This window comes from Punica granatum, chromosome 7 (assembly GCF_007655135.1).
Source record: "Punica granatum isolate Tunisia-2019 chromosome 7, ASM765513v2, whole genome shotgun sequence".
NCBI classification, from domain to species: Eukaryota; Viridiplantae; Streptophyta; class Magnoliopsida; order Myrtales; family Lythraceae; genus Punica; species Punica granatum.
Genome location: NC_045133.1, coordinates 4,598,844 through 4,617,389, shown reverse-complemented (window position 1 = coordinate 4,617,389; position 18,546 = coordinate 4,598,844). Strand labels below are relative to the sequence as shown.

At 40.8% G+C, this 18,546-nt stretch overlaps 3 protein-coding genes across 3 annotated transcripts; all 3 read left to right on the top strand.

The window, feature by feature from the left end:
• The first annotated feature begins 1,893 nt into the window (after window positions 1-1,893).
• Window positions 1,894-6,714, top strand: LOC116215136 (monocopper oxidase-like protein SKU5). The gene is made up of 9 exons (XM_031550731.1): window positions 1,894-2,416; window positions 2,774-2,883; window positions 2,974-3,244; window positions 3,325-3,463; window positions 3,992-4,355; window positions 5,158-5,523; window positions 5,608-5,686; window positions 5,795-5,991; window positions 6,119-6,714. Exons 1-9 carry the CDS (start codon window positions 2,267-2,269, stop codon window positions 6,234-6,236), a joined length of 1,794 nt encoding a protein of 597 aa, XP_031406591.1. The 5' UTR covers window positions 1,894-2,266; the 3' UTR covers window positions 6,237-6,714.
• A 1,409-nt stretch (window positions 6,715-8,123) lies between these two features.
• Window positions 8,124-12,269, top strand: LOC116215550 (serine carboxypeptidase-like 20). Its single transcript, XM_031551294.1, has 14 exons — window positions 8,124-8,548; window positions 8,976-9,121; window positions 9,213-9,283; window positions 9,373-9,495; window positions 9,592-9,694; window positions 9,782-9,819; window positions 9,895-9,996; window positions 10,515-10,595; window positions 10,687-10,932; window positions 11,194-11,259; window positions 11,353-11,474; window positions 11,584-11,697; window positions 11,840-11,885; window positions 11,983-12,269. Exons 1-14 carry the CDS (start codon window positions 8,346-8,348, stop codon window positions 12,064-12,066), a joined length of 1,545 nt encoding a protein of 514 aa, XP_031407154.1. The 5' UTR covers window positions 8,124-8,345; the 3' UTR covers window positions 12,067-12,269.
• A 1,488-nt stretch (window positions 12,270-13,757) lies between these two features.
• LOC116215048 (poly(A)-specific ribonuclease PARN-like) lies at window positions 13,758-18,300 on the top strand. The gene is made up of 8 exons (XM_031550611.1): window positions 13,758-14,138; window positions 14,886-15,016; window positions 15,517-15,705; window positions 15,812-15,924; window positions 16,011-16,127; window positions 16,225-16,339; window positions 16,450-16,665; window positions 17,084-18,300. Exons 1-8 carry the CDS (start codon window positions 13,801-13,803, stop codon window positions 17,743-17,745), a joined length of 1,881 nt encoding a protein of 626 aa, XP_031406471.1. The 5' UTR covers window positions 13,758-13,800; the 3' UTR covers window positions 17,746-18,300.
• Window positions 18,301-18,546: the final 246 nt, after the last annotated feature.

Here is an 18,546-nt window from a genome sequence, read left to right as displayed (position 1 = left end):
TTGATACTTAAATGGGACTACATATATCCCTTTATTGGTTATTTTATTTTATTATATTATAATCACGAGTCTCATGAAAAATAGAGTGGCCTTTGATCGGTTTTTGTTCCTATGGAAATCATACTTGAAGAAGTCGAGGCACGCGAATATATATACAATAGAAATACGCATGATCGATTAGTGTGCATGATCTAAGAAATTCTCCGAGATCTTACCTTATTATGTGAAGTAAGAAAACATTGGTAAAACGACAAATAATGAATGAAGGTGTATTTTTTTTCTCGGTTATAACGAAAGTTCATGAGTCTAATATAATGAAATATAAATTCTAATAACTAATAAAATGATATGGGTAATCCCGTTGGTATCAAATCTGCAACCTCTTGGTTGTTGCGTGAGATTATACACAACTGCGCTACGCTTTTTTTGATTGAAGAAGTATTCTTTACAAGATGATTATCATAACTATTAGGAAAAATTGCCTCAAAAATCACGAACTTTGCATGTTTTCCCAAATCTATAATGAACTATTTCATTTATAACAAAAATACATCAAGGATGCATTTTCTCTTTCTTTTATATCAAGGATACATCAAGGATGCACTCTTACTATTTCTTGGATGTTTTTCCAAGGAGCTGCCAATGGGGTTGTATGGTTCCTCTCGTACTGTTTTATCTCTAGCTTGTAAGAGTGCATGTTTAAAGGATGCATTTTCTCTCTTTCTTGCTTATGTGCTTTTCAGAAGATATTTTGCTTCTCTCAATGTATTGTGGTAGATGAAGATTTTCCACAAATGATGGGTGCTGCATTGAGATTTATGTTGTGTTTATGATGTTATGCTCACTTAATTCTCTAGTTTTGTTTGCCTTACACATCAGGGAAATAGAACAAATGTTGAGGGAGGATGAAGGTGATCATAATGAGGTGCAGTGACAATGGCAGGAGGAAGGACAAGGTCGGAACAACGGCAATGCCGAGAGGAGATGGAGTTGGTGGCTAGAGGTGGCGTGAAGATGGTGATGGAGTCGGAGGAGCATCATGGAGAGGGAGCCCGCTGATGGTTTTATTTTTCCATCTTGCTGCTCCTATCACTACCACGTTGAGTGCTGCTGCTTCTCCCCGTACCAAGCTGCCGCTGCCCAACCATAAGTCGAGCGGTTGCCGTCACTATCTCCTCGAGCCTTTTCTCAACCGTCGCTGTTGTTTTTTTGTTGTTATTGCCCCTACCATGGTTGTGAACGCACTCGGACATCCGAGGTCACCGACAACCTCGCCAGAGGATGTGTTAACCGGTGGGCAGGCCCTCGACCCCAAAACAGAGAGAGCTCGCCATTTTCTTTTTTATTATATTTTTAATTTTTAATTTTTATCTTTTAATTTTGAAAAAAATATATATTATAATTATTGCATAAATTTACGTATTTGCCCTCTCTTAAAATGGGGCCAAAGAAGAATTTTGAAGGGCGAAATGACATTTTATTCTAGCAAAGTTCCGTTAGATGCCACGTCGGATTCCGTTTGGCCACATAAGCAGCCGTTAGTTGCCGCGTCACTAAAATGGACGTAATCATGGACGGATGATAGATATGGGACAAAACCAAAGTTGATGAATTTTTTCTGAGAAAATAAATAGTCCATGCTAGATTTGAAAAAAAAGGAAAATTTGTGATTTTTGAGGTAATTTTTCCTGATAATAATAATTATTATTTGTTGAAATTTATGGATTCATTCTCGTCGCAGATTTTCTTGCATGATCTTCCTTAATAGACTTTATTAGGAAAAAAACTCAAAAGAAGGAAATAAAACGAAAGAAAAAAGAGAAAGCAAGAAAGTGAAAGAGAGAGTAAATCAGTACGATTAGGAGTGTCGGACAGCGAAATCTTTACCTCACCGGTCAAGGAATTATCCGTCAGTCGAAAAACAAGGAAAAAGTCGAGAAATTTCCCGACTTTTGGACGCCTTCGGTCCCATCCTCAGTGACCCCAGTTGAAGTTGGAAGTCGCAAAGCGCCATGGAAGTGGGCCTCGAGCTCTACCACCACCGTTCCTGATTTCTCTGCCAGAGGAACGTGACAACGGGACCCATCGCGCAGCTGGGCAGCCTCAGAGAGTCAGAACCCATTAGCTGTCTCCATCCCCTTCTCCTTTGCCCTCCTCCTCCTCCTCCTCCTTCCGACTGCACTCTTCCCATTCTTGCCACTGCTGATCTCTTGGTTGGTTCCTTTTTGTATTCTCGATCTCTTTCCCTGACAAGGAGGGGGATCCAATGCTCTCCTCCTCCTCCTACTCTTTCTTCTTCTTTGGGCTGGTGCGACTGCTTTTCTTGTCGGGTCACTGTTTCGCAGCGGACCCTTTTGTGTTCTTGGACTGGAGGGTGTCGTACCTCACCGGCTCTCCCCTCGGAGTTAAGCAACAGGTACCGTATCCTTGCCTACTTGAACCTCCATCATTCTTGAAGAACTGCAAGATTCCTTGTGATGAATGGAATTGATAAACATCAAGGAGTGGCAAACAGCAATCATTTGTGTTTAGCAGTTGGGTCTATGAGTATGTGCCTTGTGATGACGTCTAGAGGAAGCAGGAAGCGTTTGAAATCTTCTGCCGGTTTTGCCTGGCATATGCAATTTATCTCGAGTATATCGAAACATCATTTGCCCCTGCATTTAGTAATAATTCTTCATGTTTCTATATGATTCAAGAACCTTTTTGGTACTCTCATGATTAACTGTTAGTTGCTTCTTATGCCCTTCTCCTTTCTTGGTCGCTGCTTTAGGTTATTGGTATAAATGGGCAATTCCCAGGGCCAATCTTAAACGTCACCACGAACTGGAACGTTGTAGTCAATGTTAAGAATGATCTCGACGAGCCATTGCTAATTACATGGTATGGCAAATCTGTCCTAGTGCATCTGAGGTTTCATATATGATAGCTAATAGGCCTTTCTGATACCCTTATTTGCAAATTATCTCGAAGGAATGGACTACAACACAGGAAGAATTCTTGGCAAGATGGCGTGTCTGGAACCAACTGCCCAATTCCTGCAGGGTGGAACTGGACATACCAGTTTCAGGTCAAAGACCAAATTGGGAGTTTCTTCTATTTCCCGACCCTGAACTTTCAGCGAGCTGCGGGTGGATTTGGTGGCATAATTGTAAATAACAGAGATGTGATTCCGCTGCCTTTTGGCTTGCCTGATGGGGATATCACCATATTTATTGGTGACTGGTACACAAAAAGTCTTAAGGTCAGTCTTGATATTGCGGATGTTACCATGTACTTCTACGAGTTGTTCAAGGGTGTTAAATTTATCCCATTGGAAAGCAGAAACTGAGGGAAGAAGTTGAGGATGAAGGTGAGCTCGGGGCTCCTGATGGCATCTTAATCAATGGATTGGGTCCTTATAGGTATGATCAAGACCTTGTTCCGGAAGGGATCCCTTTTGAAGTAATAAATGTCGAACCAGGTAATTTTCAAACAGAATACGTACTCACTAGTACTTCAATTTTCAAGTGTTTATGAGTAGTCTTCATAGTACATATGATTCAAGTCTCAATAAGACAGTAACTATTATTCCTCTCTATTCTGTTGTCTCTTTTTACTTTCTTCATCTAGTTGTGGTCTAGTTTGGACGCATACAGAATGAAATTTTGAAGCTTGGTTGATAGACAGTATCTGTACTTGTTCCAAACCAATCTGCTAATGCCGTTCTTGCTTGAGTTACCCTCTTTGGTTTATGAGGATGGCCCCCAGTTTTCTATTTCTATGTGTGACATACAATAGATTCACTTCCGCTTCAATTCTTTTTTCCACTTTTCCAGAAGAAAATGTAAGCTCTTATTAAAAAACATGCCTTGGAATCCAATATGGCCATTGTTGCACTCTCTTTCTATGCATATTTACGGAAAGAATACCAGCCCAGGTAGTTTTGTGCACCTTTTCTGAAGATGTTTGTTGTCTATTAAGAAAATGTATGACTCTTCGTTCGAAACAGGAAAAACCTATCGCCTTCGGGTCCATAATGTGGGCGTCTCAACCAGCCTAAATTTCCGAATCCAAAATCACAACTTACTTCTAGTGGAGACTGAGGGATCATACACGAACCAGCAGCTTTACACAGACATGGATATTCATGTGGGCCAGTCGTACTCATTCCTGATGACGATGGACCAGAATGCTACCAGCGATTACTACATAGTGGCCTCTCCAAGGTTTTCTAATGCCTCTTCTTGGCGGAAACCTGTTGGAGTTGCTGTTTTGCACTATTCTAATTCTATGGGCCCCGCTTCTGGTCCTCTTCCCAATCCTCCTAATGAGAATGATGTGTTTACCTCGATGAACCAAGCAAGATCCATAAGGTACTGGCTAATTCTCTCTGATTACATTCTCTTGGATTATTCTTTGAGGAATTTTATCTATATTGTTAGCCCAGAAAGCTAAAAGTATCAAATTAGCTCTTTTTTGTTTTTTTGGCAGATGGACTATGTTTTGTGTTCTCTTGCATGGGAAATGCAAAATAGATCCTTTAATTGTTATCTGTTCTTTCATCAATCTAAAACCGGTGTTTGTACTTTTTAACCAAAATCATACTACTGAGGTGCGATATGATATTTAACTAACTTTTTTTTTTTCAAAGAAAAGTAAAATTAAAAGTTAGCTAGTTTTCGAGGACCAAACAAAAAGTGGTTTGGAGAGTTAAGTGAGGCTTAGTTTGGTGCGCGTTAGTCTATAAGGGCTATTTATCCTTTTCCTCAAGAATAACTTTGGAATTTGCAGTAGAATTTCAGTCGGTGAAAATTGCATTTTGAATAAGTTCAAAGTGCAGCAGCAGCTTAAGGTCTATTCTTTCTTCCACACATTTGATTTTCCGGGGAAGAAAATATTCACTGGGAAACTCTGTTTCTTCTCTTATATTAAAAAGTGCTCTGTATAATTTCTTCCTTATATTATCAATGACCTTTCTGGTCGATCGAAAACTGTTCGATCAAAAACAGTTTCCATTCCAAGCAAACAGCAAAATTGTTGGAAAAGACTTTCCTAAGAAACAGATCATGTGAAACAGAGCCTAGATGCAATATTCGAGCTTCCGTTTAGCTCCTATCATTTGAGCATAAACTCCCTAAGATGGCATGCTTTATGTTTGTCTTTTCATGTTTTTAGGTGGAATGTCACAGCCAGTGGTGCCCGTCCCAATCCACAGGGCTCTTTCAAGTACGGACAAATCACAGTCACGGATGTCTATGTGATCCTCAGTAGACCTCCCGAGCTTATTGATGGTAAGTTGCGGACTGCTCTTAACGGCATTTCCTACTTCTCGCCCTCAACCCCCTTAAAGCTCGCTCAGCAGTTTAGCCTCCCGGGAGTTTACAAGCTGGACTTCCCAAACAAGATAATGAACCGGCCGCCGAAGCTCGACACTTCTCTAATCAATGGGACCTTCAAAGGGTTCATGGAGATCATCTTCCAGAACAATAATACGGCTGTTCATAGCTACCATTTGGATGGCTACGCTTTCTTTGTTGTGGGGTGAGCAGTGCTTTTGTCGCTGTCTTTGTGTCAAGTGGAAGTTTACAACAATTGAACCTGATATCCTGTTATATGCTATAACAGAATGGACTTTGGACTTTGGACCGAAAACAGCAGAGGAACATATAACAAATGGGACGGAGTTGCTAGATCCACTGTACAGGTATTTTCTTTCTTTAAGATTGCATAGCTGTCAAGTGTATAGGTAAAAACGGGAACATAATTGCATATGATGCATATCTTGACATTTCAAGTTTCAACATAATGGCAGGTGTTTCCTGGAGCTTGGACGGCTATTTTAGTTTCACTCGACAACTCGGGAATCTGGAACCTTCGTGCTGAGAATCTGGACGCATGGTACCTGGGACAAGAACTGTACCTGAGCGTTATTAATCCCGAGAAAGACACAGACGAGATGGCCATGCCTGCTAATACCATATATTGTGGGGCACTCTCTCCTTTGCAGAAGTAAGATACCAGACACGAAAAATTACTCTTCCCAGTCTCCTATTTCGGCATTCTTCCATTTTTATTCTTTTGCGCATAATTTTCTACTGTGGTAGGATATATTACCGCGAGAATGTATTTTGCGCAGTGACCAAGCTCACAGAGTGAATTTTTCGGGAGCATCCTTGATCTCCATTGGAAGCAACATATTCTTGATTAACTTACTCATGGCGGTGCTTGCACTATCTGCAAGTCGACATAGCTAAACAATCAGTGGGAATAGTTGAGGATCAAGATACGAGCTGAAACAGAACTAATCTTTGTCGATGCTCAAAAGTGAAAAATGGCGCAGGCCTGCCTGGGTGGGTCATCAAGACACCTACCCACGATGTGAAATCTTGACGAGGGAAAGTACGGCGTTGCCCTTGACGTGGGAAAAGGTTGGACGAGGTTAACATTCCTTCTTGTCACGTAACTCCCAGGCATCCATGAGAGGCAGCGAACAGGTACTTCTATGTTTCTAGAGAAGATGACATCCGATTGTGAGAGCGTAGAATGGTACATAGTGCCAGATTTTGTAGGATCCACTAAGTGTAAATGTTATGAGATTGCATTGCTTCGCTTTCCTTCGGTTTTTTGTATCGTTCGAGGAACGGAAGAGAAACAAAACATCTCCAATCCTCGTCATTATTTCTCGTTCGTTATCTGCCATTAACGCAAGTCGTGATATTTTCTTCCACGAAACCTACCAAGCTGTTTGCAGAAGAAATCACCCTAGGCTATAATGTCTGGGTGGAGACTTCACTTGGAACTGACGTACCTTTGACAATGACACAAATCTGGAGAACATGTTTTCCACGTTTTCTTCTATTGCCAAAGCTGAAGAAAGGAATTTGAACACTTCCATCCACTAACCAAAGAATTGTTACCTAAATAGTTTTGCCGCCCATTTTTGGAAGTTTTATTTTTCTTGTGTGACAATTATGACAGATACGATTGATGATCGGTTGCATTGTCATATCAGATTTTTGAGTTAAACCGTATCCTTAAAAAAAAAGTTACTCGCATCACATCGAATTCTGAGTTAAATATGCTCGATTTGTTTTTTTTAACCAAAATGTGACTGAAGTTCTTTGTCATTGTCAATTTGTCATCGCAATGAATGCAAAGATGCCAAGATCAGGAATATCAAATTAACCCCCGTAATGTACAAGCAAACAGTGAAGTTGATTTGGATAAAAAAAACTTATTTTTGTCCCACTTTTCTTCGAGACCCCCCCTCCCCTTAAAAATAAATAAATAAGTAAATAAAATATAAGATGGATCTCCCAAATTCCTCTTATTTAATATCAGACAATAAAATCTTCAGTCGAACAAGAACCTCAGAGTCTCAGATCAGACCAGACCTCCTTTAGCCATTTAGAAAAGAAGAAGGAAAAACTAAGACCTTGTGAATCCGGTCTACAGCCCAGCGATATGTAAACTCAGTGAACGGGGTCTACGTACGTGCCAGTTATAACCCGTTAGTTGGTTTTACGACAGAGTTGAAGAAATCACGAATGGAATGCGTCACCACCAGTCTAGATTACTTATCGAGGCAATCCCACGCATCTACTTTAGGCACGAGTCAACATATCCCCGAGGTTCAATCCAACCTCTATGATACGGATCTTGCTAATGTGCTAGCGTACTGCAGATCCAATCATAATTTATTACGAGGTGGACTCTTATATATATATATATATCCAAATAGTCCGTCGAAAATTATGACCATACTGATTTTAACCAGGTAGGATATTGACTTATATCGGCCCCGCGGATGAATCGAAAATTCGGAAATATTTCACAGAAAGAATCATCGTCTCTCTGTCGAGAACGGGGCAGTGAATCCCGAATCCTCGCTGTTTGTTCGTCCATGGCGGCACTTTATGCTTTAGGGCAACCCAAATAGTTAAGGCTGTACATACATACATATATATATATATATATATTTTTGCTAAAGCGACTTTCTCTTTTGGGGGTTTTTTGATCATTGCCTCTTGCCTTGTAAGCGACGATAAGTCAGCAACTTGGAAGTGCGCCCATCAATGGCAATTTTTTCTATTTTTATTTACATTAAAATGATAAATCGTCACGTTACATGGCAGAGGCTCCATTCTTCTTTCTTTATCATCTCCATCTTCTCCCCCCAACACTTTCCTTGTCTGTTTCGTATAAATTCCACAGGGTTCCCATACATGTTCTTGATCTCGGTGGGCATCTTTCGACCGTACAAATCCTTGAACACAGAGACATATATATATATATATATATATTTCTATACACACACACACACATAACTAGAAAAGATCTACGGATTCATTTCGTTTCATGCCATGATGTCTCAGGGAGACACAGACAGACAGACAGACAGCGAGACCATGGGAAGGCCAAAGACTGGTCTTTTCTTGAACAGGGCATTGGTGGTGTCTCTCCTCTGCCTGAGCTTTGCTTTGACTTCTCGGTCAGCCCCGGAGGAAGCTCTTGTTACTCACCTCCCGGGCTTCAATGGCAGCTTCCCCTCGAAGCACTATTCCGGGTACTGCCCCCATCCTCAAGTTGGATCATTAATTGTCCTGTTTCACTTGTATATCGTGCTGATTCGTGTCGGGGGTCTGTCGAGAATATCTGCTGTGACATTTCCCGGTCCATACGAGCATTAGATCCATTTCGTGTTGGTGGAAAGAATCTTTGTTCCACTGCTTTTCATGTCATGCAAGTAGATTAGAATCATCGTGGAGTGGAGAGTGTCGAGCAATGGCCGTGTTCGAGGATTCTTAGCCTTATCTCATCCATTATATTGAACTTTTTTTTCCTAAACGCGGTCAAGGACTTCTGAGTCTGAATCTGATAACCGTTTGATCCGTTTCATTGTGATGGAAAGCATTGGCTTTGATGTTCTTCAATAATGTGACCTGGAATTTGTCTGTGTCCTTCGGCTCTTTATGTGTGTTGATGGCTTGAAGCTATGTGATGGTCGATCCGAGCACTGGGAAGAGGCTGTTCTACTACTTTGTCCTATCCGAAAGGATCCCTTCGAAGGATCCCGTTGTGCTGTGGCTCAACGGAGGACCAGGTTGCTCGAGCTTCGATGGTTTCGTGTATGAGCATGGTAATTGATTATTCGGTTCCTTAAAAAATTTCATTGAGTCTCTCCGTTCTAGAAGTGGAGTTATCTGATATCTGCGGTTGATGGCTTCCAGGGCCGTTCAACTTCGAACAGACAAATGGAGGCTTACCGAAGCTGCAATTGAATCAGAACAGCTGGTCGAAGGTGAGCTTTTCTACATTCTCACTAAATCAAGGAATACAGAGTGTGATTGTTCTTCATTTAGTAATTAAATTCTTGAGTCATCGTCTCAGGTTTCGAACATCATATACTTGGATTCTCCAGCTGGTGTCGGGTTTTCGTATGCAAACACGACAGCAGCATATAAAACCGGTGACAATGAGACAGCATTGGATTCCCATACCTTTCTTTTCAAGGTAAAAGAAAATGTGTAAAAGAAAAGAAGTCTAAGTCGTATATTCAAGGATCCAATGAAGAAACTGCCTTTTCATGAATTTCTATTATGAAACCAGTGGTTCGAGCTATACCCGGAGTTCCTTTCCAACCCATTTTTCATAGCCGGAGAATCGTATGCTGGAGTTTATGTCCCGACCCTTGCTTTCCAGGTTGCCGAAGGTATTGTCAATCTTTATCTTATTTCAACTTGGGTAGTGGGTTTTTTATTGTCAAACTTAGAGATGAATTTTTATTTTTCTTGAGCAGGGATTGCTTCTGGGGTGAAGCCTGCTCTTAACTTTAAGGTATGTGTTCTTATTTATTCGTCTGTAGTCGATAATTTGGGGCAATAGGATGTCATCGACTGCTTGGGCATGCAGGGTTATCTGGTGGGCAACGGAGTGACAGATGAGGAATTTGATGGCAACGCTCTCATTCCCTTTGCACACGGGATGGCCCTAATATCGAATGAGATGTATCAGGTAGGCTGTGAGCCTCTTTCCGTCCAAAAGGTGGAGCATCTTTTGCTGGGAAATTCACCTGTTTGGAATGATTTTTCCATCTACATTACTTGAATAATGTAAAAAGAATGCGTACAGCTGCAGATAAAACTTTGGAAGGCAATTTTTCGATGAAATCGAGAATAATATATCCTTGTTTTCAAGAAAAAAATTTGAATGATTAAAGACTAAGTTGGAGACGTTTCCTCAAACCAAGCAGAGGTTGCACCAGAAAAATTGATCAGCCATACAATACTCTTGCTTCTGCAGCTTCATTTGTTGGTCTGTGAACTTTATTTACATGCTCCGTTGCTTGTCAAATACCTTTTTCGTTTCCAAGACATTTCGATTAGGATGCTTTTCGTCTATGCACATTTTCTTCAGGTGTTAAGTCTGTTGCAGGGAACATACAACTTTTGTTCCTTCGTACCATTTTTTTTATTACCCATATGAAAGACTGGAAAATAAGGAAAACATTCTCCGTTTCCAACATTTTGCAGGCAGTGAACAAAGCATGCAATGGAAGCTATTACAACCCTACAACGAATGCTTGTCGGGAGCAACTTAACAAAGTCAACGAGGTATCATATCATACCCTGCTTCCTCCTCCATCATGGCATTGCATCTACTGCACTCTTCATTTAATCGTGGAACTAATTTGCTATGTCTCAGGATCTTGACGGTCTGAACATGTACGACATCCTGGAAGATTGTTATCATGATCCGTCCGTGATTAGGGTTGCAGGAGCAGCGAATTCTAGGCTGCCCTCTAGTTTCCGGATGTTGGGTGAAACTGAGAGACCTCTCGGCGTCAGAAAGAGGATGTTTGGCCGCTCATGGCCCTTCAGGGCTCCCGTAAGGCCCGGACTCGTCCCGACTTGGCCTCAACTGCTCAATAGCCTTATTGTTCCCTGCACTGTAAGTTGTCCTTCTGTGATTTGACGATGCATTTTCTGGCAAAGCATTTGTTAATCCTAACTTTTCCAGTTTTTGATCCGGGGAAAACAAAACAAATTGTTTATCAGTTCTGTTTAATTAAGTGGAATACAGGAAAATTCGTGAAAAAAGTGTTTCCTTGAATAGAAACATATTAATGAGCCAGTAGTTTGGCTCTGGGACTTCTCAGTAATTGTCAAGAAATACCGCTCTCTAACGGTGATGCTAATTGTTTATCTGCAGGATGACGAAGTTGCAACCTCCTGGCTAAATAGTCCGGATTTGAGGAGCGCAATACATGCTGAAAACGTATATTTTCTGATTTATACATCGATGTTTTGCAGTTCATTTGCCTTCTGTGATCTCATGGTTATCTAATGATCAATCCCTTGGACATTACAGGAGAGCTTGACTGGTCCTTGGATGCTGTGTAGCGACAAAATCCGTTACTATCACAACCTAGGAAGCATGATTAAGTACCACAGGAACCTAACTGCAAGAGGCTACCGAGCACTGATATTCAGGTCAATCGCCTTTCCACCATATAGACCATTAGATACATTAACAGTTTCGAAGTATCATTTTCTCGAAAAAATTCTCAATAATTTCCCTTTGTTTTCCATTTTTTGACAGCGGTGATCACGATATGTGTGTCCCATACACTGGAAGCGAGGCATGGACAGGGTCACTCGGGTACAAGATCGTGGACGAATGGAGACCCTGGTTCTCTAACGAACAAATTGCCGGGTAACTACTAACTTCTGTTTTCTTCTGATAGCAAAACGTAATCCGAAGGGTTTCTGCTTCAAGACAAGACAGATCACTCTAGTAACATTGAACAGTTTTTCTATTTCCCAAACTCGAGCCTATCTAAGCTATTCATTTGCAGGTACACTCAGGGTTATGAGTACAACCTCACGTTTTTAACCATCAAGGTTGGTACACAGACAATATTTCGTTCAGTCGGTTCAATTTTTGCCATCATTCCGACTTTTGCCAATCGTGTGATCTGTTTAATGTATCTATCTGCAGGGAGCTGGCCATACTGTTCCGGAATACAAACCTCGAGAGTCGTTGGACTTCTACAGCCGGTTTCTCGCAGGAGAGAAGATATAACAGAAGATCTTGATGTTTAGCCCTAAGTGTATAATAAGTTCTATTTCCGGTGATGAGAGTATTTATCGACGTTATGCGATTCATCAGCTGTATCATTCAGCTCAGGATGCAAAAGGAATCACAAATGCATAACTTCAATTGTTTGAGGAGGTCATTGTGTTCTTCAAGTGAATCAGAATCAGTGCATAATTTATTCATTTCGACTCCACGTCTGAAATAAATTCAATAATAATGCATAATATTAAGGAAAATATAATAAGAATTAATTAATAATCGCGCCAATACCATGATTGTTGTAACATAACTGCGAAGTAATAATACGCAATAATTTCTAGTTTTGAAGTAAGGGCACTGGCGCACTGCACAACAAGAAAACGATTATATCCATTTAATTATGTCGATTTTTCTTTAAATACGAAAACAATCTCTAGTATGCATATTAAGTTCCGATTTCGCATTATTTCAAGATTTTCATATAATTTAAGGCTTAATAACCAAAAAAAAAAAGATCACAAATTTTTTCACATTTTAACAATTGTAGTACGAATTTTTTTTCTTAACCTAAAAATACACAAACTTTCAATTCGATAATAATTTGAGCATAGAGTCAAATTTTTCGTTAATTTGAAAGGAATCGAGACCACAGCTGGCACTGACGACCCCAATCGTGATGTGATAACCAGGGTCGTAACTTCACCCATCGGAATCGAGAGAATCTCCAATTTGAGGGTTCTCTCGATTCCGGAGGGTGAGGGCCTCGGTTTCGGCCAATTGGAGTCATTGGCACCCTCACCCTCGATTGGGGTCGTTGGCACCCTCCCCCGATTGGGTCGTTGGCTTCCTCTGTGATCTTGATTCTGTCCAAATTAACTGAAAATTTGACGCCGTGCTACAATTGTTATTAAATAAAAAATTTATGAATTTTTAGGTTAATGAAAAAAGTTTGTGTTAGAATTGTTAAAATGCAAAAAATTTATGTTTTTTTGGTTATTAATCCTATAATTTAATAAATCGAACTAATAATGAGTTTCTGTCAGTTGATGGACTTCACTTGCATTGCAGGATTTCAAACTCCCCTAAAACGATAGTTGGTTTTCAAACGAGATTAGTTTCAGTCGAGAAAAGCTAGGAAATATATTTTTTCCCTCGTATATCTTTAATGTTCAAGAAGAATGATGGGAAAGGGGGGTTAATAACCACAAAAAAATACAAACTTTTCACATTTTAATAATTATGCTATGAACTTTTTTCATTAATCTAAAAATGCACAAAACTTTGGATTTGAAAAAAATTCTAACACAGCGTCAAATTTTCCGTTAATTTGGACGGAATTGAGACTATAAAGGGCGCTGGTGACCCCCAATCGAGGGGGAGGGTGCCGGCGATCCTAATTGGAGAGTGATGGTCGAAATCGAGGTCTCCCACCGCCCGAAATCAGGAAAACCCTCAAATTAGAGATTCTTTCGATTCCGGGTAGAGCCACGACAATGGGCATCACTCCCTGATTTGGATTGTCAACACCTTCCCAATTGGGGTCGTCGATGCCTTCTGTGATCTTGATTCTATTCAAATTAATGAAAAATTTGATGCATACTAGAATTATTATTAAATCGAAAGTTTGTGTATTTTTAGGTTAATGAATTTTGTTTTTTTATAAACCCAAAAAATAATTATGATGGCAAATATAAGCCGTCGAGTTTCGGAGCCCAGGCTTTGTGCTCTCCAGCTTCTGTTATGAAAATGGCGCCTCTCCGCCAACTGCTGCGGCGGAGCCGCTTCTTCTGCACCAAAGCCTCCGCCGGCGGTCGGCACAGGCGGAACGTGAAGCAAGTTACGAGGTCCAACTTGTCCACCTCGCTCGAGGAGCTCAGAGCCCATGTCTCTGACTGCGACTTCATCGCCCTGTCTCTGCGGAGGACCGGCTCCGCGTCCGCCGCCTGGCAGCGCGTCTCCGCCTATGACACCGCCGAGATGGCCTACCTCAAGGCCAAGCGCGCCGCCGAGAGGTTCCAGGTGCTGCAGTTCGCAGTCTGCCCGTTCAGTGTTAGGGGATCCAAAGTCACTGCAAATCCGTGAGTTTCGTCCCACAGCTTCATTCTGTTTGGATTGTGGAGTCTGCTTATCCTTGGAGTGATTCAGTTATCGATAATGGAGTCTATAGCAAATCGGTATTCTTGTTTTAGAGCCAAGCATGGCAGAAGGGAGCGTGATTGACACTGACTGGGGATGCATTAAACTGTTCAGAATAAGAATTGCATTCCTGACAACATTGAAAGCTATGATAAGCTTAAGTTGTTTCAGAGAATCACTAATCACTGATGAACACCAAGCTCAGATTTATCTGTGAAGAGTCGAACCGAAAAAAATAATCAAAATCGCAGAAAAGAGTATCTCCTGGAGGTTCAGTTTCCAAATGAGTTCTCGTAGCACTTCAAGAGACACTGGTGATATCACTTACCCCGATAACCCGGCAAATTCCAGAAAACATGGTTGAATATTAGTAGCAAGGAAAAGCTTGAGAGACTGTTGGGAACTTGGGGAGCTCTTTAAGAGTTTCTTGCTTAGACGTAGGAGGGGTTGGGGAAATATCAACTCATCAGATGTATCATTTCGACCATTCGTGGTTTCATGCACCCAATGTCTAGTTAGGCATCATACAATGGAATATCTGGTTCTATAAAACCCTGTTTTGGGATGATTTAAGTGATTTGATTATTGATCACTAGCAGCTATATTAGAATGTAGGACTTGCAGTGCATATAAATGTTTCTGGAAAAAGAAAAATACCATTGATGGCATTGCTTTGTTGTTTTTTGCAGATTTAACTTCCATTTGTTTCCAAGAGATGAACTAAAGATTGGGATGCCATCTTACAGTTTTTCATGTCAAACATCATTTCTGGAATCATTGGTGCAAGAAGATTTTGACTTTAATGCCTGCATATATGATGGTAAGCTTGAAAGTCTCATGCCAACTTCTGTGGATATAATTTCCAATCTCTATTTTTGAGGTGATGATAGTAAAAGAATATTGATAGGAGATATTGATTTCAAGCATTCAATTGGTGATGGAAATTGAAGGAATTATTATTATTATTCGTCACTTTTGAAACTATGGCACTGAATTGTCTTAATTTTGTTAATACATAGCTTAATGGGATATTGATCATAAAAGTTCAGTTGGTGATGGAGATTCAAGGACTTCTTACTATTGTTCATTACTTTCAAACTGTGGCACTATTTTGTTAATACATAGTCCCTTATTTTAAGTCAAGTATATGCCCTGAGAAACTTAATATGACAGTTTTGATATTATTATCTCATTTTCAGTTGAATTGGGAAATATATTATTTCGTCAAATTTACAGAAAAAATTGCAAGTAGAAATCGTTCTTTCTCCAGTTGCCCCTGCACTGCTACTTTATGGGATTGATCCTTTGTTCCTTTAATAGGCATTTCGTACTTATCCAGAGCTCAAGAACCAGCAGCCAAAGTTCGGTTGGGGAATCCAGTTCACTGCAGCTACATTGTGAAGTCTCCTTCCAGCCTTTCTGTTGCAGATGCAGTCTTTGTGGGGAGAATTAAGTCTCGGATTAAGCAGTGGAAGGATGCATGTAAAAGCTCGAGCACGAAGACAGACGGTACTAAGAGTTTACTGTTTACTTTAGTTTTTTCCTTTTCTTCCCTGCTGCTCGATATTATTGTCCCAATCATCTATGTCCTGTACTTTGAGATCCATAAATGCAGATGCTCTAATTAGATCCCTAAGGCAACTGGCCCTTGGGGGTGAGCAGTATGGATCAAGACCGTGCATGAATATTGATGTGTCTACTGAACGGCAAGTTCAGCTCATACTAGAGGTACACTGAGTATCCTTATCTCAGTCACAAAAATCAGCTCTATGCAATTGCATTCAAAGCTCTCTCTCATGTTGGGTTCGCTACAGATCTTGGTTGAATTCTTTGAAGAACTTGTTCCACTGATTATTCCAGCAAAGGGCGGTGGGACCCAGGCTGTTCGTGTTGTTTTGACAAGTTCAAAGGAGGATAAGAATCTCCTAGAGGTAGGTCTCAAATTATCCTTTATTTTTTCCTTAATCTTTTTCTGCTCCTATTTAATCAAGCATTACTGAAACAATGTCAATGTGATCTGATGGGCAGCGAGAGCTTCAGAATCTTGAGGATGAACAGAGCAGGAGGGTGCGAGGTTTTCGAGAGGTGATCGACTTGATTTCTGCTTCTCAGAAACCTACTGTGTCCCACAATTCTCTTAATGGTGTATCTCTACATAGTTCCTGTCTCCGCATAAATTCCGTTAGCTATGTTGTTCTTTCCTTTGACTATTTACTTGTAACTTTATTAAACGTGTGATATTGTTTTGTGCAGATTTCACATTCATCTATAATATGTTTGTTGCTCCACTTCCTTCAAATGTGGATGAATTCATTTGCTCTTTGCGCTCAGTGTTCCCCCATATATTTGATGTCACTCACCTGATGAAGGAAGTTGTTCCTATTGAAAAAACCCCCAATGTTTCTGCATCCCATTCCTACTTGAAGAATCGATTCTTTGCGCCAATCGATATGGAAGTTCCATGCAAAGGTCAGGAAATTCTTCCTTGTTTAATATAAGCCCAAACGCAATGGCCGGATCACTCAGCTCAGCGGAGGTTACCGGTCAGTCAGTGACTTTTGTGTTTGGTTGTGGTAAAATTGGGGAAACCCTTCTGTTTTTTTCATTGTTTTCTCTTCTTGCAAAGCAAATAAAAGAAGGGAAAACTGCTCTGTATTGCATTTCACAACATGTTTACCACTGAATTTGTCTGGTCAAGACATTTTCATATATTATTCATTTTCTTATAAACAAGAAAATAGAATAAGCTCGATATGTTTCTTAGGTTTCTGCAGTCAAATAAATTCTGTTGAACTAGACAGACTGTCTGCAGGGAGCTCAGTGCACTTTCATGAGACTTTTCTACTAATTCTGCCGCTATTAACTTGGCAAGATGTGTATTTTTCAGGTACTGAAAATGAAGGCTACAATAGTCACGGCCATAATGTAGTGAGCATATGCCATTTGTTCGCAAAGGTATGTTCCATACTGAAGCTCACACCAAGAACGGGCTCTCCCGATGCTCGTCATGAGGATATTGCCCTTGAAAGTTATGCGAACATCTTTGGACCATCAATTGTCGGACCAGTTGGTTCTTTCGAAGAGTCCATAAGAGTCTGGACAAGCAGCACAAGAGCAGTAAGCACCGAGGACATTGTCTTCCTCTGGGGATTTAGCAAGGGCCTGTCAGCCAGAACACTGAAAGCCCAGCTTGGGGGGTCACCCGATGTTTTCTTAGAGGACTGCTTTGATGTTCGATTGGTGGACAAAAGTTGTGCCATTGTGGCGTTCTCTCAACCCGGCTTATCAGGAAAGCTCCTGAGTTTAATGAGCAGTGAGGAGATCTCAGGAAGATTGAGAGAGATGGTCTCGGAAGGATTAAAAGGTGCAAGCTATGAAGTTTACAAGAGAATATGCAGGCAGGAGGGTTTATGGGAAGGGGTTGAGTTAGCAGATGCCTTTGACAAAGCCTTGGCGGATTCGAACCCCAGTTCGGTTGCTGAGTCAGAAAGTAAAAGATCTGAGATTTACTGGTGCAGCGACTCCATAATTAACTTGGATGATTTGTGATAGACAATCTGCTTTCATCATTGCGCGCCTGGAATTTACGAAGTGAAGTTGCAGCAAGCACAAGGTCATCTCATAGTAATTTCTGTGGCTGGGGTGGAACTCTGCATGACACGAGCTCGAGCTATGAAGTGAGGGAGATTCCAGCAATCAGGACTAGGCAATGTAAGAATTCTGATGAAATATGCAAAATTTCTGTGGCTGAGGTGAAACTCTGCATGAAACGGGCTGGAGCTAATGCTAATCTTGGTTGCCTGATTCAGAACTCAGTGTCTAATCGACGATCCTTACGCTTCGTGTAGTTGTCACGCGAACAGCTTGCTTATACATATACTACCATAACTGCAGAGAGAGTCTTGGTCGAGGGATCGAATCTGATTAGCATGGGAGTATGAACTGATATTTTTGATACATCTATTCTTCCGAGTGTATTCTCATCCACGAAGTAGAGAGGGCGTAATGTGATAGCGTAGGTCATGCCTTTTTAAGTGGACTTTGTGTCGGTTGAAAATTCAGAGAGAAAGTTGTAAAATTTACGTAGGATCGTGAGAAACAAAATACGATGGGTCTCTGTCTTTGTTTCCCCCGTCTTTGTTCGAGCAACGTGACGACCTTGGAATCGAAACACGCATAATGTGGTTGATCAGTTAGTAGATCGATCGAGTCATGTCGAAAATTAAGTTGGTTCTGTCAAAGGGCAGTCATCTTCGACATCTTTCTTAAAATTTGATTCAATAAAAACACGAATAGTCCAGGTATCAAACACTTAAATTGGAGTAGCACCGCAATTCAATGTCACGGTAA

What these genes read in the sequence shown, in the direction of transcription:
- LOC116215048 (XM_031550611.1), top strand. Translation starts at nt 13,801, where the DNA reads ATGAAAATGGCGCCTCTCCGCCAACTGCTGCGGCGGAGCCGCTTCTTC. An exon ending in CTCGAGCACGAAGACAGACG is followed by an intron (nt 15,706 to 15,811) that starts GTACTAAGAGTT and finishes CCATAAATGCAG; the next exon opens with ATGCTCTAATTAGATCCCTA. An exon ending in AGGATAAGAATCTCCTAGAG is followed by an intron (nt 16,128 to 16,224) that starts GTAGGTCTCAAA and finishes TCTGATGGGCAG; the next exon opens with CGAGAGCTTCAGAATCTTGA.
- LOC116215136 (XM_031550731.1), top strand. Translation starts at nt 2,267, where the DNA reads ATGCTCTCCTCCTCCTCCTACTCTTTCTTCTTCTTTGGGCTGGTGCGA. An exon ending in GGTACACAAAAAGTCTTAAG is followed by an intron (nt 3,245 to 3,324) that starts GTCAGTCTTGAT and finishes ATTGGAAAGCAG; the next exon opens with AAACTGAGGGAAGAAGTTGA. An exon ending in TACGCTTTCTTTGTTGTGGG is followed by an intron (nt 5,524 to 5,607) that starts GTGAGCAGTGCT and finishes ATGCTATAACAG; the next exon opens with AATGGACTTTGGACTTTGGA.
- LOC116215550 (XM_031551294.1), top strand. Translation starts at nt 8,346, where the DNA reads ATGATGTCTCAGGGAGACACAGACAGACAGACAGACAGCGAGACCATG. An exon ending in TGCTTTCCAGGTTGCCGAAG is followed by an intron (nt 9,695 to 9,781) that starts GTATTGTCAATC and finishes TTTCTTGAGCAG; the next exon opens with GGATTGCTTCTGGGGTGAAG. An exon ending in AACTTAACAAAGTCAACGAG is followed by an intron (nt 10,596 to 10,686) that starts GTATCATATCAT and finishes GCTATGTCTCAG; the next exon opens with GATCTTGACGGTCTGAACAT.